General features: G+C 48.0%; 1 protein-coding gene across 1 annotated transcript in view; it reads right to left on the minus strand.

The window, feature by feature from the left end:
* Positions 1-23138, minus strand: part of TNFRSF11A (TNF receptor superfamily member 11a) — a gene marked incomplete at its 3' end in the record, with an annotated part of 32310 nt that continues 9172 nt past the window's right edge. The window contains exons 4-9 of the mRNA XM_029921540.1: positions 21510-21603; positions 19987-20081; positions 18140-18253; positions 14829-14881; positions 12762-13527; positions 1-215 (exon numbers count right to left, since the gene is read on the minus strand). Coding sequence (XP_029777400.1) covers positions 1-215; positions 12762-13527; positions 14829-14881; positions 18140-18253; positions 19987-20081; positions 21510-21603 — 1337 coding nt within the window. The remainder of the gene's footprint in view (positions 216-12761; positions 13528-14828; positions 14882-18139; positions 18254-19986; positions 20082-21509; positions 21604-23138) is intronic.

A 23138-nucleotide genomic window follows, 5' to 3' on the forward strand; every position in this document is an offset into this window, starting at 1 on the left:
GTCGGGGAAGCGTGGCCCGAGGCCGGCGAACGAGTCGCAGCGCGGCGGGCTCTCCTCCTGCACCGGGCGGCCCACCGGCTCCCCCGCACCACCGCCGGGCCCCGCCGGGCCCTCCTGGGAGTTCTGGCTGACGTAGACCACGATGATGTCGCCCTTGAAGTTCATCACCTGCCCGCTGGAAATAAACGTGGAGTTACTGTTTCCAGTCACATTTCCTACAGGGGGAGAGGAAGAGAGAACACGGAGAGGGTGAGTCATCGGTTCTGGGTGAGCCCGTGGTCTTGTGAGAGGGAAGTTTCCCAAGTTAGCAGGCTTTTCTGGCAGCGGCCTCCCCTCACCGACACCGTCTCTAAAGAGCGGCTGACAGTCGGAGGGGTTCCATCATTGGTCCTCTCGCCAGGCCGGACTGCGGCAGAGGAAGGAGGGGGAGAGAGGAGAGCAGCGAGACCTCTGGCGGAGCTCCAGTCGTCGTTTGCCACAGGGGACCCACCACACCGCGCACACCCGGGCGGCAGACTCACAGACAGGTGCACCTGTTACCTAGCCGTGGGTGTGCAGGCGGGGGACCTGCGTGCAGCAAACAGCCGCTGGCCTGCTCCCGTCAAATGCATCAGGGAACGCAGGGCTGGAGGGAAGGTCATTGACAGACAGGGCCCTGGAGCCCATCTCAGCCCGGCCTCCCCTCTGACCAGACTGTGGTAGCTTTGCACCCTCCACGTAGGTCCCTAACAGTTCAGCCATGTGGTCATCCAGGCTCAGTATTTAGCAGACGTTTCCTTAACACTTTGTTTTTAACTGCCGGAACCAGAGAGATTCGGAAGGCTAAAATGGAAAAAAAAAATCCTATAAATCATTCTTTCCTCTGAAGCCTGAAGAGTGCTTTGTCCCCAGGGAGTTCTATGTCACTTCTTGGGGGGGGGGTGACAGCAGACTTGGACAGCCTTTAATTAATGGGCCTTTTGGAAAACAAATAGAAAGTTCAACTGTTAGGAAACTTGCTGCTCTCTTTATTCTTCTAATTTAAAGACTGATACGCTAGAAATGTGCTAGGTGGAAAGAAGTGCCATAAACCAAGTAGCTGCAGAAATGTCAGGACCGGAAACAGAAGCTTTCATTCTGACGAGAAGAGGTGAACATCAAACCGGCGCCTCACTCTTAACTTCCTTATCCTTTTTTCTCCTCCTCCACTGTGACCCAGCTTTGGAACAATTTATACATGTCAACTTTCTATCACCACTCCACAAGAGGAGATTTCCCCCAAATTTGGAAGGCATGTTTTGGATGGCCTGACTAAAACACCAACAGCCTACAGGAAATCCCTTTGGGGAGCCTTCCCTTCCCCACCAGATACTCCCAGGGAAGCTGAAATGGAGGCCCAGTGACCCATGAACCTGTAAGATTTAAAATGTGAACAACTTGGGTGGCTCAGTTGGTTGAGTGACCAACTCTTGATTTCAGGTCATGATCTCACGGTTCTGGAGTTCAAGCCCTATATTAGGGTCCATACTTGAAGCACAGAGCCTGCTTGGGATTCTCTCTCTCTCTGCCCTTCCCCTGCTTGCTCACTCATGCTCTCTTTCTCTCTGAAAAATAAATAAAAACCTGAATACAAAATAAAATGTGAGCAACAGATCTAAAGATCTATGACTCATGCTATTTCTCCCATAGGCAGTCGTATGCAGTATATATTTCAAGATGCGTAGGGGTGGGTATTTATTTGCCTAATAGCCCCCCAGGCAACATGGAGAGGCCAGCTTGTGTTTCCACTCACCAGCTAGCTGGATGGCTCCACGGTCTCCATTTTCCCTGAAATATTCCAAAAGGTGCTCATGACATACACTGTGCTCCACGCCAGCGGTCTACTTCCTAGTGTGTCTATGCTTTTCTGTCCCCACCAGCTACCCCGGTGGTTCTCAGTTGTTTTTACCAGCTGAACTCATTAGTAAATGTAATTATCTATTTCATGAAGTGGCGAAATGTAACTGGGATAAAAAGGGGAAATGTTGGGGCATCTGGTGGCTCAGTTGGTTAAGTGTCCAACTTCGGCTCAGGTCATGATCTTGCGGTTCATGGGTTCAAGGCCCGCGTCAGGCTCTGTGCTGACAGCTCAAAGCCTGGAGCCTGCTTTGGACTCTGCATCTCTCCCTCTCTCTGTCTCTCTCTCAAAAATAAACATTAAACTTTTTTTTCTCAAGGGGGAAATGTTTTTGTAAAAACCCAAGTGCCAGCTTTGCAAGGACCCAAATAAGAGGACTCGACACAAGAGACAGCTTCGACAAAGTGGGGCGCCTGGGTGGCTCAGTCGGTTAAGCCTCCGACTTCAGCTCAAGTCAGATCTCACGTTCGTGGGTTCGAGCCCCGCGTCAGGCTCTGTGCTGACAGCTAGCTCAGAGCCTGGAGCCTGATTCCTGTTCTGTGTCTCCTTCTCTCTCTGCCCCTCCCCCTCTCATGCTCTGTCTCTCTCAGTATCAAAAATAAATAAAACATTAAAAAAAAGATTATTAAAAAATAATAATAATAATAAAAAAAGAGACAGCTTCGACAAAGTGCTGGATTGGTATGGTGGTATGGGAAAGAGAACTGTGGAGAAAAGAAACAAAACAAAACACAAAACGTGCAGAAGGCTCTTGCACTCAAATGTGCTTTGCAAATGCCTGTAATTTTTCATTCCACACTAAAGACATAGAAAGTGGAAATTAAGAGCGTGAGGTTAGTGTAAAAAACATCTCAGGAGACTATCAACACCCAATACATATGGTTTTTACTAAAAAGAGTCAGTGTGAACACCCAGTTGTATGTTTTAAATTTAAAAAGATATTTAAGAGGGACTTCTGGGATGGCTCAGTCAGTTGAATGTTCGACTCTGGATTTCAGCTCAGGTCATGATCCCAGGGTTGTGGGATCGAGCCTCGCATCAGGCTCTGTGCTGAGCATGGAGCCTGCTTGAGATTCTCTCTCTCTCCTTCTGTCCCTCTCCGCAGTTTGCACTCTCCCTCAAAACATTTTTTTAAATTAATTTTTTCAAAAGTAATTTTCGGGGTGCCTGGGTGGCTCAGTCGGTTAAGCCTCCGGCTTCAGCTCAGGTCAGATCTCACGTTCGTGGGTTCGAGCCCCGCGTCAGGCTCTGTGCCGACAGCTAGCTCAGAGCCTGGAGCCTGCTTCTGGTTCTGTGTCTCCTCCTCTCTCTGCCCCTCCCCCTCTCATGCTCTGTCTCTCTCAGTATCAAAATAAATAAAACATTAAAAAATTTTTTTTACAAAAGTGACTTTCTCAGTGTAGCTCCTCTAGTCTGATGTGACAACACCAGTGACTGGCGATTCTAGTGTCCGTCCGTGTAACGCAAAACTACACAAAGGGCATCGCTAACCACTGTGTGACAGATTTCTGGTTTTGAATTTAATCTCCCCTCTTCTTTGTCATCTCCTTACTGAGATTTATCTACTGCTGTCATGGTATATACGATTTCTCCCGCATTTTAAGTTTTACTTCCCAACAAATCATCATCCCAAATCCATGGTTGTTCACCTCCCTCCTTGTCAGAATCTTCAGTTTGTCTGAGCGCAAGTAAAAGCTCGTGCTTTATCTTCCTGCACATCGAGATCCTGTTTAATTACTCATACTAAGAATTTTATCCCAGGCCACCTGCCCCATGGCACACAATATCTTTGATACAGAAGCTATATTCTTTTTTCTTTCCCTTCCTTCCTTCCTCCCTGCCTTCTTTCCTTCCTCTTTCTTTTTCCAAAACGGAACTCAAATCCTTTTGCCCAAGATATATTTAAACATTTCAGAATCCTTTGATTCATAGGCTGGGCCAAGAATATTTTTCCTTGAGGGGAGGTAGGGACAGAATGCGGGGGGCGGGAGGATTGGACAAGACCTTTAAATTCCTAACAATTAGGCTGTAAAGAAAAGTTATCTAGAAAGAGTATGAGATTCTCAAGCGATTTTATTCTTCACATTCTTTTTCCTTTTACCCGAGGTATAATTAATGACAAAAACCACCTTTGGTTAAGTCAAGCCCATTTCATCCATGCTGACGTTTTTGAGAGTAGTCAATTGGTACAGACGGAACTTCCTTAAAATGTTTTACTGACTTGTCACTGACACTAAGTGGGCAGAGCCGTCTTCCCAGGCATATGAGCTGTGCAGCCAGAAGGGGCCCTGTGCTCAGAAGGCCACGCCTGGGTTCATGCTCTGCGGTCACCGTCTTGAATTTCTTGTTAATTTCTGCACATGGACACCTTGTGTCTTCATTATTCACTGGGCTCTGGAAATTATGTAGAGGGTCCTGAGTTGGCAGGCAGCTTTTTAGATGTTTTGTTCTGGGGAGGGGGCGGTGGTGGTGGTGGTGGTGGGCACCTGGGTGGCTCAGTCGGTTAAGCGTCTGACTCTTGATTTCAGCTCAGGTCATGATCTCATGGTTCATGAGTTTGAGCCCCACGTCAGGCTCTGTGCTGATGGTGCTTGGGATTCTCCCTCCCTCTCTCTGCCTCTCCCCCATGCGTGCGTGTGTACTCGCTCGCTCTCTCAAAAAATACACTTAAAAAAAAAGAAGTATTACCCCGGGTTTTCCCCTCCACACAAATGCTTTCATTTAGCGTCACTCTTTTTGGAGGTAACATCTTGTAGGTTGGACATCTCCCAATATTGCTGAAGTGTTTGTGGATCTACTTTTCTGTACTGATAAAGAACTAAATGGCTAGTGAAACAGGAAGCTACGGAGGCTATCTTCTCGGGCCACTAAAACATGGATCCCGGGATACGTTTCCATAGTAACAACAGTAATGGAAACACCCCAAATTCAGAATTTTTGAGCGCTCCCTCCGAGCCGGGCACCACGCACAGCGGCCCACAGCTGCCCTGGCGTGAGCCTTCCAGGTCTGCTTCCCCCTCTCCTCGCACCGCCTGGAGGAGAGAAGCTGCCAGACTGCCTCCTCTCCTCACGGCTCATCCTGATACAGGCTCACCTCACCTGCCAGGTATCTAACGATGTCACCGTCCCCCTGCTGCCATGGTCCCTGAAGAGCGGAAGGTGCCAACTGGCGACTAAAGTGATGAGATTTCAGTGGCTGCCTGAGAACAAGAGCGTGAGCGGTGGGCAGGGACCGAGCAGAGAGCCGGAGTCTGGAAGATTCTGGTCTTGTTCTGCTCGGCCCTCCCTACCTGTGGGATTGGGACAGGCCACCTGACACCTGTCCAGATCTCGGTCTGCTCGGTTTGTGAAGTGAGACTCAAGTTGCAAGCCCCCCAGCCTGGCAGGCCGCGGCCGCACCGGGCAGCCCCGATGCCGGGAAACGGAAGAGTGCGCGGGCACCCGCAGGCGGAGCGAGGCCCGGACGAGGTGATGGATCTGAAGATGCATGGGCGACAGCAGAGGGTCGGGCACGGCCGGCATCACGACTCCTGGAACGGAGTGTCAGCGCGTGTGCCACGTGCAGGGAAACGGACGGGTGACATGCGCCGGGCGGTGATGTTCCCTCCTGTCCCCCTCATCTTGTTGGAGGCCCTCGACATGTCCCGAGGACGGAGCGGGCACTTCCCTCTAGAAATCTAGCCAACTTCTGTTTTCCACACTGAAATCATTCGTCACGACGGCTGTCACTGGTTTGAACAGTCATCTGTACAGTTCGACACAACCCCCACGGTCTCACTTCTCCTCCCCCAAGTCAGCTGTGACTTCGGAAGGAGCTGGAACACCCTGTCCTGTTAAACACCTAAGTCCCCAACTGTCGTCCTCAATAGCAATCATTCCTTTGGGGACAGAAAGGTTTTATGGGGCCGTGCAAGCTGACCAGAGAGGGCAAGTCACCAGGCGACCGCGTCCGCAAGCTGCATGACAGGCGGGCGCTGTGGGGCCTCCTCTTCAGCATGGTCACCAGGGCCTCTGCGGTTGACATCCGTCCCTACAGGGTAGCTCTTTCCAGTGAGTGCCAGGGAAAGCCCCAGATTGTTCTGCTGGGAGGCGGCACCCGGCCCTTGTGGGCAGCTGCCGCGGGGAAATATGGAAAGGGAGGCCGCCAGTGTGGCTCAGAGTCTGACTCTTGATTTCGGCTCAGGTCATGAGCTCACAGTTCACAGCTCAAGCCCCGCGGCAGGCTCTGTGCTGATGGCGCAGAGTTTGCTTGGGATTCTCTCTCCTCTCCGTCCCCAACCTCTCCCCACCACTTGTACTCTTGCACTCTCTCCCTCTCAAAATAAATATAGAAATATTCTTTAAAAAAGGAAATGTAAAGGCGCAGATGAGGCTTATCCAAGATGCCTCACAAGACTTTTAGTCTCTATCGAGCCTCCAGGAATCCACGCAAAGCCAGGGTCTGTCACCCCTCTTGGTTCACTCTCCTCCGGGACAGCTGGAAAGACAGCTGTCCCTGTGAGGCTGCCCCTGGCAGCGACTGTAACTGTATTTCACTTGAGGAAAGAGACGGGATTGAAGGCCTGGGAAAGAAAGAGCTTCCCTCACAAAAGAACCGGTGGTGGTGGAAATGGCACCTTCCGGACACAACTGGCAGAAGGGCGAGGACTCCTAGGTGAAGGTAGCCATCACTTGCTGCACAGACCCCAGTGCCCCTTCCAGTGGAACTTTCTGGGCCTGGCCTGGCCTGAGTGAAGCCCCTCGCTCAGCCTCACTCAGAGTAGCCGACTATCCCACACCCGAGTTTGCCCTTATTCCACAGCGTGCTGAGGAGTCTCCACCACAGCAAGCAATGAGATCGCTATCAGCGGTGCCCGGGTAATGGCCACAGAGCAGGGGTTTAAGGCACAGGCTTCACGACGACAATCAGGACATCACAACAGCCTACTTGTCTCTCGGGGCACCTGGGCGGCTCGGTCAGTTAAGCATCCTACTTTGGCTCAGGTCATGATCTCGCAGATCGTGAGTTCGAGCCCCATGTCGGGCTCTGTGCTGACAGCTCGAAGCCTGGAGCCTGTTTCAGATTCTGTGTCTCCCTCTCTCTCTGCCCCTCCCCTGCTCATGCTGTCTCTCTTTCAGAAATAAAGAAACATTTTAAAAACAAAAAAAAACAGTCTACTCATCTCTCAACACAAGGCGACTGGGAATTGTATTTGAAGCTACCTAAAAGTGGGATTTGGGAGCCAGAATGCCATGAGAATTTTTAATTAAATTAGAAATTTCAAAGTTTTTCTAACATTTAAAGTGGATTGGTTTGGGGGTGCCTGGGTGGCTCAGTTGGTTGAATGTCTTCAGCTCAGGTCATGATCCCACAGTTTGTCGGTTTGAGCTCCACGTCAGGCTCCGTGCTGACAGCTCAGAGCCTGGAGCCTGCTTCGGATTCTGTGTCTCCCTCTCTCTCTGCCCCTCCCCTACTCACACTCGGTCTCTCTCAAGAATAAACATTAAAAAAATTTTTTTTAAATATAGCCCTGAAGTCAACAGAAACAATGGACAATGAAGTGTCCCAACATGATAAGAAAGATGTCTACACTTCGCTAAGTCCATGCGTCACATGGCCAGCTCCACTGAACCTATTTCTTGGGCAGAAAAAACTAGCTTCATTTTAAGACCTCAATCTCTAACAGAATTCACATTTTTAAGCAAGGTAATACACACTCTTCTCAAAAGCTTATTATGCTGTTTAAAATGCATAATGTATGAATACTGAATCAGAAGAACTATAGCAAATAATACCACCCAATTGTCATGTAGATTTTCTTCCAAGGAACAGAACTAAAAATATACACAGATACACTCAAACTGTCCAGGCTACATGGAGTTCTTTGGGAATTTCTTAAAAACTTATTTTATACTTAACCCATATGCTTCTCATGTGATTTTCCTTTTTATGGAAATGTAAGCTCTGTTGTAGGCGTGTGGAAGAAGTGGAGTATATGATGATAAGGGCAGGGAACCAGTATTAAACAGTTCCATTCGGAAGCATGCTGGAAAGTTAGTTAGAATGGCTTACGGATGAAACTCTTCCAGCGTGAGCCCCATGAGGACAGAGAGAAAGCAAGCAGGAGTGAATTAAAGTACATAGTGAACAGATTTTTCATATATTTTGAAATAATGCATTGACTTCTAGCACCAACGAATATTGCTCAATAACCAAATCATAAAATATCATTTTTAACTTACAGACCCACTGAGCTAATACCTGCCCTTATGGTACTTAGCTAAAAGCAAAACCCAAGCTAGTAGATGGCATTCCAACAGGAGAGAAAAGAAACTTAGAAACAGAATGGTCCACCGGATGCACTTGGGTGGCTCAGTCAGTTAAGTGTCCGTCTTTGGCTGAGGTCATAATCTCACAGTTCTTGGGTTTGAGCCCTGCATCAGGCTCTGTGCTGACAGCTCAGAGCCTGGAGCCTGCTTCAGATTTTGTGTCTCCCTGTCTCTCTCTCTCTCTGCCCCTCCTTTGCTTGTTTTCTCTCTCTCTCAAAAATAAATAAATAAACTTAAAAAAAAAAAGAAATAGAGCATTGTCCATTACCTGGGAGGAATGGAGGGACAGGGAAGAAAACTGAGGTTCCTTCCAGGGTGGAAATGGATAGTCAAGAATAGTCATCTCAAGAGAGAGGGACCCAGGGATGGAAGAAACATGGTCAGACAGATGCCTGTGGCTCCAGGAGTCGGCCTTGGTGAATCTGTGCCATTTGGATGAACCAGCTCGCCTTTGCCTCCTCTACCCAGGACACTGAGGTCTGTCCAGGATAATTAATGCCAGTCCTTCCGTCCCCTGCCTGGCCTCCAGCTCCCCGGAACAGACTGAAGAAGTCGGAGGTGGAGAGTGAATTTAGGGATCAGACAGGGAGGGGTAGCCTCTTGTTCTCTAGTTACGACCGGCGAATGAATGAACGAGCTGAATGCACTGTGACTAAGTCCCCTTGGGAGAGACTGGAAAGATCGGGCATAACGAAGCTCATGGGAATTCCCACTGAGTGGTGTGGAGAAAGCTTGTGGGTAAAGAAGTGAGGAGGCCGGGCTCCATGAGAAGGACAGAAAGTGCACAGAAGGGACGAGTGGCCGTCCAGGCAGCTCGCGTGCCCTCCCTCAGAGGTAGCATCTGAGTTGAGACTTGGAAGGCCGGGAGGAGTGGGTGCCCTGGGAAAAGGGACAGTGCCCGGCCAGGGTGGCTGGTGCTAACAGAAGCACATATGGCACAGAAGAGGGGAGTGGGGGGTGTTCGTTCGTACTCAAAGGGGCCGGCTTTGGCCACAACTGAGGGGGTGGGAGAGGGAAGGAGAGAGCGGTGGAGGTGATCTCGTTACTGATCTCTTCAGTCATCCATTCCCTCATCTCAGTCCCTACTTGCTCTACAAGCTTTCGCAAGTCTCTGTGGCTCCGTAGACTCTCAACCAAGATATGATAGGAAAACCAACATGTAGCTGGTGTTCATTAATAATCACTGCGGACCCTGTAAATAAACAACTGTTTCCGGCTCAAAAGTGGTCGAACCAAGTAAGTCACTTCAGGGGCCAAAAGCAAGTCACCAGCCATGACAGACACATTATTCTTTCTTTCACAGGGAATAATTTTCGAGATACAGAGAATTCTCCAAACTCCAGGTGAAAGGATGTGTGACCAAGGTAACCACCATTATGTCATCAGGGTAGCAATTGAAGATGTAAATTACAAAGTGGTTACAGAAGACATAACCAAATGTATGTTTTCCCCTTTTGGGTCTTTGCTAGCAATTCTCACCGTTCTTTAAAAGTTATAACATTGAGGGGTGCCTGGGCGGCTCAGTCAGTTGGGCCTCCAACTTCGACTCAGGTGATAATTTCGCAGTTGGTGGGTTCAAGCCTCCCATCGGGCTCTGTGCTGATGGCTCAGAGCCTGGAGCCTGCTACAGATTCTGTGTCTCCCTCTCTGTCTGCCCCTCCCCTGCTTGTGCTGTGTCTCTCTCTGTCTCTCAAAATAATAAGCATTTTTTAAAAAAAGAGTTATCACACTGAGAAAATAGTCATAACAATGGATATTATTTTCAAAAGTGACACTGGTAGAACTGTCTGGAGAACCGTCATTCACTTCAAAGGGATGCTGAGTGCGAAGGGGATGCTCCAGCCGACTGAGCAAGTGCCCAGTCATGTCACTGTTTCCAGAAACCACGTGATTTGGATGTAAGCTTTTTAAAATGATTATTTTTGAGAGAGAGAGAGAGAGCATGCAAGTGGGAAAGGGAGCAGAGGAAGAAAGGAGAATCTGAAGCAGGTGCCATGTTGAGCAAGAAGCCCGATGCAGAGCTCAGTCTCATAACCGTGAGATCATGACCTGAGCCGAAATCACCAGTTGGATGCTCAACACATTGAGCCACCCAGGCGCCCCCAGAAGCTTAAAAAACAACCACCCACATATAAAAATCTAAAACCCAATAAAAAAAAAAGGCCACCTCCTTCAAGTCCCCAAGAACATGGTGGCTTTCAGGAGATCAAATAGGATTAGACCCCCTCTGATCTTTCACTCAAGCTCCATTCTCATTCACACATTATATAGAACATAAATTATGACGATCTTTAAAAAAAGGAAAAAAAAGCAATAATGAGGAAGTGCTATTTTGACCAGAACCAGAAGGCTTGTTCATGCAGAAGCAATTATGGAGGGAACAGCACAGCCTCAAAACAGTTTGGCTGCTGCTTCTCAGGCTAGAAGGAATCTGGCCCTCTTGCTGGCATCCAAGCGCAGGCTCTCCATGGATGTTTTGCATGGCTAAGCACCAGATGAACAGAGAGAAAGCAGTGTAAACTTTCTGCAAATTAACACCACTTAGCTGATGACACGCTTTTTTTCCCCGTTCCTCCACGCCTAGCAATTTAGCACTGGAGAAAGAAAGGGTAATGAAAAACAGGCTTGCGCATTGCTTTAACTCTTCACAGAAGAGCACAGGTGGCTTCATGACACCGCAGAGAAGAATCTCTTTAAGTTTGACCAACACGGGGCACCTGGGTGGCTCAGTCAGTTACACATTTGACTTCAGCTCAGGTCATGATCTCATGGTTCAGGAGTTCGAGCCCTGCATCAGGCTCTGTACTGACTGAACCTGGGAAGGCTTGGCATTCTCTCTCTCCTTCTGCCTCTCCTCCACTTGCACTCCCTCTCTCTCTTTCAAATAAACAAACTTAAAAAAAATTAAAATTTTTCCCAACTCTTCTCCCAACAATCGCTGAACATTTTCACACAGTGGCAAACATCAGCTTCCTGGTGTCATCAACTGACACACTGGTCTGCCTGTGGCAGCGTTACTGAGACACGGCCACCGCCACACTCAGCTTTGGCCTCCTGGCCCCCCACAGTCCAAAACACTAGTGTTTCATATGTCTCTCCGACTGACAGGAAGAAGATTAACCACTAAAAAAAGAAATAGAATTCTACAAATGAACAGTAGAGCCCAACTTTTAGTTACGGAAATTCCTTAAAATCTTAATGCTGAGCTTGTCTGAAGGAAGGACACATCAGTTCTTTGAAAATATGCCCAAACGCACCTCCTCCTGTGAGTCTGAGAATTGATATTATAAAAGTTACACATCAGCGAATTTGTATAGTTACAGCAGAACGACAAACTTGGAAGGCAGATGAAAGTACACTGTTCTACCAAATAACCCAGGGGCCGCCACCAGCATGAGGCAGAAGAGACTCTGTTTTGGGTAGGATCTTGCTACCTCAGGGCTATAAAATAATTCAAAGACCGGCTGCTAGAACTACTTGTGGTCTAAATAAAGAGGCAGGAAAGAGAAAGAAAAGGAATCCCAGATGAAGGGTGGTCCATGAATGGGCTTTTTTCTTTCTTTTTGAGGGTGGGAGGAGGCTGTGAAGCCCTTTATATATATATTTAAGTTTGTTTATTTAGAGAACCAGTAGGGGAGGGGCTGAGCGAGAGGGAGACAGAGAATCTGAAACAGGCTCTGTACTTAACGCAGAAAGCCCAGTGCGGGCTCGAACCTACACACCACAAGACGGTGACCTGAGCCAAAGTCGTGTGCTCAACTGACTGAGCTATCCAGGCCCCCCAGGAGAAGCTCTTTAAATGGAATATATCCATTTATTAATTTTTCTGGAGAGAGTGTCTCCAGCTGTCCGAAGGCTCTCAAAGAGATCCCTGGCCCCCGCGTGGGAGATGATGTCCAGAGCCCGCACCGCCAGAGCCACAATTCCTTATGACTACATAACAACAGTGTCTCAGCCTTGTGAAAAAGTTCTAATATTATAACTGGTGGGCTCTCCGTGCTCAAGCAGTGATGATGCAGCGGTAGGTAGGTCTCTATCATGATTGTAAACTGTAAAATTATCCTCCTGGTCCCATAAATATATTATATACAGTGGTTGTAAAAGGAGCCTCTCATATAAAGCATTGAAGGACATTTTCACTGCATCACTAATTTGGTATAGAACCAATGAGCCACTCTCCATAAATATTAATTAATTAAGGATTAACTAAACAATGCGTGTCCCCTGAAAACGATAAAAGCTTTCTCAGGGAAGATTTGAGGTGTAGGTTGCTTTAAAAAGAAAAAGAGAACCCAGAACTTTCTGCCTTGACTTCAGGTCAACGTTGACATTGCCTTTAGAGGCTGGGCATGGGGCGTGTGTAAATGAACACAGCCCCGGGGGTGGGGACAAAGTCACTTGGCAGTGGGCACAATTGCAAACCCCACATTTCTCTCAGGAGAAAGCGTGTGAGCGCAATTTCCCCCACATTGGACCCTTCCTCCCCAAATGGTCTGTGACACTTGGCCTTCCAACACGGCACAAAGAACAGGCCTTTCTTAAAGCTCAGGAGGGAGAGACCAGAAAAATCACTTACCGGAGGCAGGTGACTGGTCACTGGGGGAACCTCCGGACCCAGGGCCCTCCCTCACTGAGCCTGGAGGCCGGATGTCGGCCCCATCCGTGGGCTGGCCGGTCCCACCAGCTGCTTCTTCGGGAGGGTGGCCCAGGCCATAGGCGCACTGGGGCACAGGTCCGCTCTGCGGGGAAGGCGTGGGGGGCTCCGCGTCCTCCCCGGGGGGGTTTCTGCAGCCTGTGTAGCCCCCTGCAGAGCTGCAGCCGGCCGCCCAGTGGGGGCAACTGCCACCCTCCACCTCCTTCTGCCAGTACTTTTCGGGGGCTGCGGGCATGCCGTCGGTCCTGCACAGGGGCTCCGCCGAGTTGCAGCTTTCAGAATCCACCAGGCTCTCTGTCCCCGTGAAGCACTGGCTTAAACTGTCATTCTCCCCCACCTCCAGGGGCTCAGGGCAAGGGGGTGTGGATTTGCTGCCAGGCCGAGTGAGGGACAGTGAAGAGTCTGCGGTCTGGGAGGGCCTGTCTACGTATTCGTCTTCCATGGGCATCTGCCTAAAGGGGTCCCCCTCAATCTCGCTGACCAAGGGGAGCAGCCCGGCGTCTTCGCCCCGTGCACAGGGCGCGCCCCCTCCGCACGCACCCCCGCAGCTGCCGACGCCGCCGTCGGGACAGCACGTGTCCTCAGGAAACACCTTCTCTTCCAGAGTCAGCAGTAAGACACCTTCACAGATTTCACGCTGGCTCGAGGCTTCCATGTGAGCGCTGCTAAAATTGGTGCCTGAGGACTCCTGCGGGTTTCCAGGCAGAAGGCACAGGTGTTAATACTCGGACTTACAGAACACGTTCTTGCTACACACGGCTGAAAATGGTTTACAGTCGTTATTTCCACCGTAACAAGTACAGATGGACCACCCACTGTGGCGCTCTGCGTGTTATTTAAAAGTACAGAGTGGAGAGAACCCATTTAGGGAGAACCCTAAAATGGAATCCAGCCAGAAACAAATGAATCAAACTGCATTTCCCACGAGTAGCACGTTCACACTCAAGTAAGGCAAAGAGCTAACTCAACTGTAGAACACAGTGTTTTGTCCATTATGCTCAATCTAAATAAAAAATATATATAAACAAATAGTGAATTCTCGCTAGTAGCTTTGTGTTTTGCTGGGGTACAGTTTAGTCATTCTGAACTACTTTCTGTGTGTTCCGGAATCGAGCAAATGAGCAAATACACTGAGAATCACAGGAGCCAGCTTTCATCCTGCTGGGAATGGGAGAGGGAAGATTCGAATCCAGGTAAGGGAAAGACCAAATGAATCCTATGGTGTTGGGACTGGAATTGGGAGAATCAGGATGAGCTTACGGTTTAAAATTATATTCTTTATACCTAACACGAGAGATCTAAGGGGCAGAATCGGATACTTGAAGACATATTAATAATCACCAGCACATGTGGATAATAGTTTGTTCCACTATTACATTTCTTGATTTTGCTAAAGGCACTGTGGTTATATAAGAGAATGTGCTTGCTCTTAGGAAATTCACCCCGAAGCATTTAAAGGTATAGAGCATGATGTCTGCCTTTCACTCTAACATGGTCCATGAATAAAAGCACTCACAGACATAATCACACAGACAGCAACAATAATACAATGTGATCGAGTATAAGCGATTGCGGTCTGAGTTTAGGGCATGTGACAGTGTTTTGGTGTACTATTCTCACTGCTTTTCTAGAATGTTGATTATATCAAAATTAAAAGTTACCAAAATAACTATTTTCAATCACTCTGGAATAAAAGAAAATAGCAGCTCTTTCCTCCTTGGAGTCTGTGCGAGGCGAGCAAGACTGGCGCTAGCAAACAGCACACCCGATGTCTGTGCACAGAGGTGAGGCGTGGCGTGAAATGCAAAGAAAACAGCATTCAGGACGAGCAGCCTATGGGCTTCCAGTGATCCTGCAGCGACCAACCCTGGGATCGGAGGCTCTGTCTCTCCAGGCTGGTCCCCGTTTCCCAGCAGGGGCTCGGCATTTGACTACTAACAGCCTAACTGTGAAAAGCATGGTAAGGAGGTGCTGAAGCCTTAAATTTACCTTATTTCCACTTAGGCGGCGGCAAGCCTCATTGACCCAGTGCCACAAATTAGCTAGAAAAACAAAGGGTAAGAACTTCGTATTATTATTTCCTCTAATTCAGTATTCTTGACCACTCTGTTAGCTGAGCGTGTCTCTAAACACAGTCCTTTGCAAGTCTTTCAGTGAGACATCCTGAGGGTGAAAACATTAAAAAAAAAAAAAAATCAACCTACTCAAAGACTCCTCCTACCCAAACCAGAACTCTGATCTCTGCAAAGCCAAGTTATCATGCACTAACGTCCTTTGGAATCCCTCTGGGTAGACTTGGAGCAGCTGCTAGAACTGCTGGCGACCTTCTTCCCGTTGATAGTTGCCTTGGACTACTAGGGACGGGCAGGTGGGGTGGGGGCTGGACACCAAGAAGACACCGATCTGGGACACTGCCTTGCCAGTCCCCTCCCTCAAACGTCTGTATGATACAGGGAAATTGCACTCCCGAAGACTGTGTCAGACCCCACTGAGTTCCAATGGGCCCCAAATCCATAAAATCTATGAATTCGTGTTCTACAAAGATAAAATTTTACCCCATCTCTGCTGACTTTGATGTGGGGAGTGAGGGGGGGAGCTGTCCATTCTCCACTAGAAGATAATCAGGTCATGATAATAGCGAATGCTCCCTGTTACATGACCTTGTCCGGTCCATTTCACTTCTCTGAGCCTCAGTTTCCTCATCATGAAACGGGAGAAATACCAGCGCCCGCCTCTTGTGCCGTTGTGATTTCGTGAGCACGTGTAAGATGCGTTAGCGAGCCGGCGCAGTATACATATTCAATGTGTGTCAGTTACTGCGATCACCTTTGTTACCAGTTTTGCAGCTTTTCTGTATTTTTGAAATTACAAAATAAAGTCATCCCCAGTAAAAGGAAACCTGCAGCTCTTCCTCGGAGGGATCAGTACTAGATAATCCCAAAGGGTACTAAGAATGATATTTGTGCGCAGAGGTGGTATTCCTAGTTACTAAGACGATCTTTCTCCAGGATGACAGCAAAAGCCCTCCTAACTGTGGTGTGTCTGCGTCCACACCTACTGCACCCCTGAAGTTGTTGCCTATCTACAGCCAGAGGGCTGTTTTCACTCTCTTTCCTAAGGATAAAGAGCACACTCGTTACCTCCATCATCTGGCCATGCCTCCCTACCCAGGTACATCTCACACTGGTTCTTTCTGCTCCGGCTGCACTAACCTTAACTAATTCCTACTGGCTTTCAGATCTCAGCTCCTTGACCTCTCTGGGAGACCTTTGCTGGCCCCAAGGTCAGAGGACCCCCCCCCTGCCATCTGCTCACCTGGAGCTCCGCAACTTCCCTTTCAGCACTCGGCCTCAATGTGGGCCTAACCCTGCCCGGTCCACTGTGGAGCACGGTAATGAGCCCCCAGTGCCAGTCCTGTCCCTGGGGGCCAATAACCGTGTGCCCCGTGAACAGATGAAGAGAAAGCTGACAGCTCTAAATCCTGATTCAGTAAATGAGAGACCCATTGTCCTTCTCACTGAGAAGATAAGGCAGTAAGAGATTATGACAGGGACAAAAACTAAAAAAATAAAAAGATCAGAAATCTGTTTATCTCACCTAAACCCCACAAGTGACCCTCACCATCTGAACATGCATCATTCAATCCCTAGTTACTGGGTTGCTAGGGAAGTGGAGCAGAATTAAAGAAAAATATTGAGGGCACCTGGGTGGCTCAGTTGGTTAGTCCAACTTCAGCTCGGGTCATGATCTCACGGTTTGTGGGTTCAAACCCCACGTCAGGCTCTGTACTGACAGCTCAGAGCCTGGAGCCTGCATTGGATTCTGTGTCTCCCCCTCTCTGCCCCTCCCCACTCATGTTCTGTCTCTGTCTCTCAAAAAATAAATAAACATTAAAAAATCAAAAAATAGATAAAAATATTGAATGAGTAGACTTTAAAAAAAATCATTTAACACTGTTCTCTGCTTAACACAGGCATCTTCAAACATCATCTTCCATCTTTAAAAATTTTTGATTGCCCAGCGTTTCATTAAGTAACGTGACGTTAATGGAAATAGCAAGGTGTGCGGGGGTTCATGGAAGCCATGCAGGTGATGCGGAGAACCGATCAAATCACAGCAAAGCCGACGTGGACGGGCTAACCACCTGAGCAGCTGAAAACGGAGAAAGGATGGTGGGCCAACAGGTGCTCCAAGAGAGGAAGGTCTGACCATGGAAGCCTGAAGAACTCTCCCAAGGAATTCTTCCTTAAAAATGACTCTCTTTCAGCTTTGTAGTGTAGAAGCCAAATGTGATGTGAGGCTAAAGGCGCTATCAATTGTTCTTGATACAAGATAACCCTTGATTATTATTTCTAAGAATGAGCACCTAAATTTTACTAAAGATAACTTATTTTCATAATTTAATTTTCATATTTCAAGGTAAGACCCCTTAAAACTTTATGTCTGCCATTTACTGGCACATTTGTCTCTATTTTAAGTAGGTACATTAAAAATATTGGTATTCTTGGGGCGACTGGGTGTCTCAGTCAGTTAAGCATCCAACTCTTGATTTAGGCTCAGGCCATGATCTCCGGTTCATGAGTTCGAGCCCTGCATGGGGCTCTGTGGTGATCGCTCAGAGCCTGGAGCCTGTTTCAGATTCTGCATCTCTCTCTCTGCCCCTTCCCCGCTCTCAATCTGTCTCTCTCTCCACAATAAACATTTAGGGGCACCTGGGTGGCTCAGTTGGTTAAGCGTCCGGCTTCGGCTCAGGTCATGATCTCACGGTTCGTGGGTTCGAGCCCCGCGTCGGGCTCTATGCTGACAGCTAGCTCAGAGCCTGGAGCCTGTTTCAGATTCTGTGTCTCCTTCTCTCTCTGACCCTCCCCTGCTCACACTGTCTCTCTCTGTCTCTCAAAAGTAAATTAAAAAAAAAACATTAAAAAAAATAATAAACATTTAAAAATGTAAAAAAAAATACCTTTTAAAAATGTTGGTATTCTTGGAAAAAGGCAACTCATTCACACCTGATGGTGCGTGATCTATCCTATAGGAACACATGGCCTAAGAGTCATCTGCTCCCTGAACTGGCATATTCTGTTTGCTTACACATCGAAAGGCATGATGGGTTTTTGTTTATTTGTTTGAACTAGGTTTAAAGGGCATTTGTCCTTAGTTTAACCGCAACCAAGTCAAGGCCCTTATTATAAGCCGATCACCAGAGGCAGTCAGGGCTTTATATACACCTTCCAAAGAATATACCTAGAAAAATATCTGCTTCTTTTAAGTTTAGTTTTCAAAACCCAGTGGAGATACAATACCTGTTACTGCTTTCCCTTTTTTCCTATAGTAAACACCAAAGCTGAGAGCGGCAACCAACGCCACAGATACGAAGAGAAGCAGAATGATCAAACCGGGCAAGTATATCTTGGACTCTACATCGGAAGAAAATAAGAAAATGGTGTTAAAGAGGATTTCATATCATTCTCTAATTATTTTACTTTTTATTTAAAAACCCAACCCTTTGAATCAAATCCCAGAATGGAGGATGTTGGTCTGGCAGCAGAGAAGGACGGTCCCCAACTCCGACGGTAGGCGTGCAGAGCGCGCTCACCTCCGGAAGGGGGAAGCGACGCCGCAGCCAGGCCCGCGCCCGGCGTCCCTCCGCCAGCCAGCCCAGGGCCATCTTGACATGCTGCTATTTTAGCACAGCTCTAATCATGCTGACCATGGCGTCCAGATCCGTCTTTGTTTACCTAAGGAACAGCACCTCAATCCCTCCGGGAGGATGGCCTCCGAGGCCAAAGGAAGCCCCATATCCTATCTCTTTCCAAGAACAACATGGCACCAGGGTTCCGCTGGTCATGAGGACAGAGCATGGCTGTCCTGCGAAGTGTTTCAGGGATGTCACCTACACACAATGTGACGCAACCACTTCTCCCCTCCCCCCTGATCACGTCATTGCTAGAACCTTTATAGGATGAACTCTTGGTTTACACAGCCTGGTTTCCGGGACTCTTGCCTCTCCTCTCCTTCTCTCTTGCTAAAAGTAGCTTCTGGGGCACCTGGGTGGCTCAACTGGTTAAGTGTCCCACTTCGGCTCAGGTCATGATCTCGTGGTTCGTGATTTCAAGCCCCATGTCAGGCTCTGTGCCGACAGCTCAGAGCCTGGAACCTGCTTCAGATTTCGTGTGTGTCCTTCTCTCCCTCTGACCCTCCCCCAACTGTGCTCTGTCTTTCTCTTTCTCAAAAATAAGTAAACATTTAAAAAAATTGTAGCTTTTTATTCTCTCAGTTGTTTCCAATGTTATCGTTAAAATGGTCTTTTTAAAATGCTGCTCTGAGTTAACTACATATCCAGAATGCTTAGGTGTCCTCTGTTTCCCAAAATGTCAAATCTAAACCCCTAATTTTCTTACTCCATTCACCCCATTAATCTGCCGCCTGAGTACTCTTGCCTCATTATGAGGGTCTTCCTGCTGTGCATGCCATTCCCAGTGCCGCCGTATCTGGACCCACCTCTGCACCACCTCATGCCCCCAGGTGGCCAGCATCCAGCTGAGAAAAGCTGTCTGTCAACTTTTCTGTCAAGCTTTGGTTACTTAAGTGACTTAAAATTAACTTAATCTGCAAAATGTGCCATATATAACAGTAGCTAAATTCTAACTCTAGTTGGTGACCAAAATCTCCCAGACATGCCTACTGTGACCTCCACTATCCTGCCATATTTGGGCATTTGGACATATAGCTCACTCTGTCCTTCCTTCTTTCCTTCCTTCCTTCCCTCCCTCCCTCCCTCCTTCCCTCCTTTCCTGCCATATTTGGACATTTTAATTCATGGTTATTGCTTTCTTTCTTTTTTTCTTTCTTTTCTGACATACTTGGCCATTTTAATTCAGGTTTATAGTTCCATTTTTCTTCCTTCTTTCCTTCCTTCCTGTTTTTGCATTTTGAATATTTTATTAGTCATCCATTCCAAAGTAGGAAATTTCCAAGTGAACAACATATCTCGAGTCGGAACGCCGATGAAAGCGAAGGGTGACCACGATGAGATGGAACGAAGAGGGAGAGGTAAGGCCCTTCAGGCCCAGCGCCTGCTCCGGAAGAAATCCAGAAGCGCCGACGAGACTGGGCACATCTACCACCACCCCGCTCGGTCTGAACATACCATTTGGCGGCTTGGTCGACGGCCGAGAAGAACTACAAACCACATCTGATTTGTCGGTCCCACGGCGGACTTCCGTCTCTCCAAGAACGCTACAGCTGTGGAGGGAAAGGAAGTTAAGTAGTTTGCTTTTATATCCTTGTTTCTTAAAAACAACAACAACAACAACGCTACACAAGGCTCTACTCCACTAGATCACTAGCTCCTGCAGGAGAAGAGGTGAGTCTGCCTGCGCATTTGGAACCCCAGTGCCTGTCACGCGCTCGAGGGGGGACAAAGGAATAAGCAAAAGTAAGCCCTGCCAGGGTTCTCAGAATGAGTCCAAGTCTGCGCTCTGGGGGGGGTGGTTCGCTAAAGATGCCAAATGGTTCAATGGCCTTGGCTGACAACCATTTGCTGAGTGCTCTTTTGAAGCTGAAAACACAGTCTTTTTCAACATAAAGCGTGGATAAATGGATCAGAAAAGAAGTATCTAATGAGAATTAATATATTGGGAATTGATCAGCATTCAATAAAAAGCACACAGTGGAAAGACCCAGGAATTCCACTATATATATATATATATATATATATACATATACATACACACACACACACACTCACTATATATATACATATAATGTCACTGCACATACACATACACACACACACTTGCATTAAGTGTGAAACAGTATGTACACGTGAGGTGATGTACTGCCAAATTATTTATTATCGCCACATACTAGAAACTACCTAAATGACGATCAAAAGGGAATTCGTTAACTAAAATGATGGTACAGCTCTGTGGTGAAACACTAGCTAAAAAAGCCACGAAGCTCTGAGTGAACAATCGTGGAATGAGCTTTCTTAAGCACATATTACGCGCAGAAGCCCAAGATGCTGAGCGTATGCAAACGTCTCCATGAACAGGAGGCTTCCCGACGCACACACACTGCATGAACGAATGCAAACCTCTGGGCAAGCACACCAGTGGTAGGGGGAGCTGGGGAGAGCAGGACCGTGAGTGAATGATAATAAACATCCTAAGTCGTTTGCAAGTAAATAAGGTTGGAAAAAGGCAAAAAGAAGCTGCAACTGCAAGGCCAAGATTGGATCCAAGTGAATCTCAGAAGTGGTACCGGGCTCCTGCCACACATCAAGCCCATGGTGGTCTGTTTACCCTACACTCCACTGATGCCCTTTTCCCATTTCAAACACGGGTTTGAGAAGAAACCTCACCGAACTGAATTCATCTGTTTTCAACCCAGATGGGACAGCGCAGGTTGAGTTTAAAACGAACAAACTCGGGGCACCTGGGCGGCTCAGTAGGCTCAGGGCGTGATCTCATGGTCTGTGGGTTCGAGCCCCGTGTCAGGCTCTGTGCTGACAGCTGGGAGCCTGGAGCCTGCTTTGGAGTGTGTGTCTCCCTCTCTCTCTACCCCTCCCCCGCTCACGTTCTGTCTCTCTCTCAAAAATAAATAAAAGTTAAAAAATAAAAAAAACAAATCAAATCAACACGCTCTCTTGGCTCCTTTGTTGTCACTTACTTGGTCCAGGGTTTGCATGTTTCTGTGGAAGAGAAGGTGGTCGAGAAGGAGCCCACGAGGCAAGGCTCACACACCGTGTCCTTGTTCAGCTGCACTGTCAAAAAAAAATGGGCAAAAGAACACGCAAAACAAACAGGCACACTTAGAGATCGGCCAGGCTGATGTCCCTCAGGACCCGAGGTCAGGAGCTGCCCCCGGGCCGCCAGCCATCCAGTCCCACCATCACTGCCTGTGGCCGACTGCTTCGGGTCGTCCCGGCCTCAGAGAGCCCAGTGTCCCAGAACCGTGGTCAGAAAGGTAAGCGGCTCGCCGGCAGGCCGCTGTCATCAGGGTCTGAATTAGGTGCTGACGCTCGGCGGTTCTGGTCACGTGGGGAGCCCGCTGTCTGTCTTGTGTGAAGCAGGCACCTGTCCCCACGCCCCCTTTCAGCCTTTTGGGTTTAGAGCAGTTTTGTCTACAGAGGATGCAGCCTTTTTACAGCTTTTGAGGCCAACTTCCTGTCCTGACCCCTTCTGGCCAGCTGGATCTTACCAGTCCAAACGCTAGAGTGTAACAGAGTTTTCTCAGACAAAAACGAAACAAAAGCAACCCTTCGCCATAAAACCCTACGGATCTCTTTCTCTTAAGCCAAGAGTTGGTAGCCAATGTTTCCTAAAAAGAGCCAAAGAGTAAATATATTAGGCTTTACAGGTCTTCTGCTCTCTGCTGTAATTACTTGTAGCGTGAAAACATCATAGACAATATGTTTTAAAAAGCCCACAACGCGGCTGTGTTCCCATAAACACAAACACAGGGTGGGGTGGAGGTTGGACCCCTGCCTTAAGCCACAGCAGCGCAAGCAGAAGTTGGTCCTGGTTAGTAAGCCTTCTTCAGATCTCTAACATTCCTCATCAACTACGTTATCAAAATAGGAAATGTCTCCAATCTCCTATGTCTGCTGTCCTCCCTGCAACCGACACGAGACGACCCTTTGGTAATTCCAATACAGAAGAACCCTGGCGAGGAGCCTGCGTGGCTCAGTTGGTTAAGCTCAAACTTTTGATTTTGGCTCAGATCACGATCTCACAGTCGTGGGTTCCAGCCACGCTCAGCCTGGCGCCTACTTGAGATTGTCTTTCTCCCTCTCTCTGCTCCTCCCCCCAACCACACAAATAAATATTAAAAAAACAAAAAAAGAACACTGGCTACCATGTGATATCATAATCAGGTAATCGGTGCCAAAAATCACAATTTACTCTTGAAGCCCTTTATTTACTCTTGAAAGCAATTTACTCTTAAAAGTACTTCTGTGATTTATTTTCATAAATAAAGCACTAAAATAAGAAATTACACTTTCTTTGTCCAAAGTCAAATGGAAAGTACATTCTTGATTTCTGTAATTGCCTCATAGTAGGGTACCCCAAAAGATACAAAAATGCTGATTTGAAGGGGCACTTGCACCCCAACGTTTACAGCAGTGCTGTCAATAACAGCCACACTAAGAGCCCAGGGGCTGATGAATGGATAAAGGAGATGTGGTGTGTAGGGGCGCCTGCGTGGTTTAGTCCATCAAGTGTCCGACTCAGCTCATGAGTTCAAGCCCTGCATCGGGCTCTCTGCAGGCAGCTAGGGGCCTGGAGCCTGCTTCAG

This window comes from Suricata suricatta, chromosome 14 (assembly GCF_006229205.1).
Source record: "Suricata suricatta isolate VVHF042 chromosome 14, meerkat_22Aug2017_6uvM2_HiC, whole genome shotgun sequence".
Taxonomy (NCBI): domain Eukaryota; kingdom Metazoa; phylum Chordata; class Mammalia; order Carnivora; family Herpestidae; genus Suricata; species Suricata suricatta.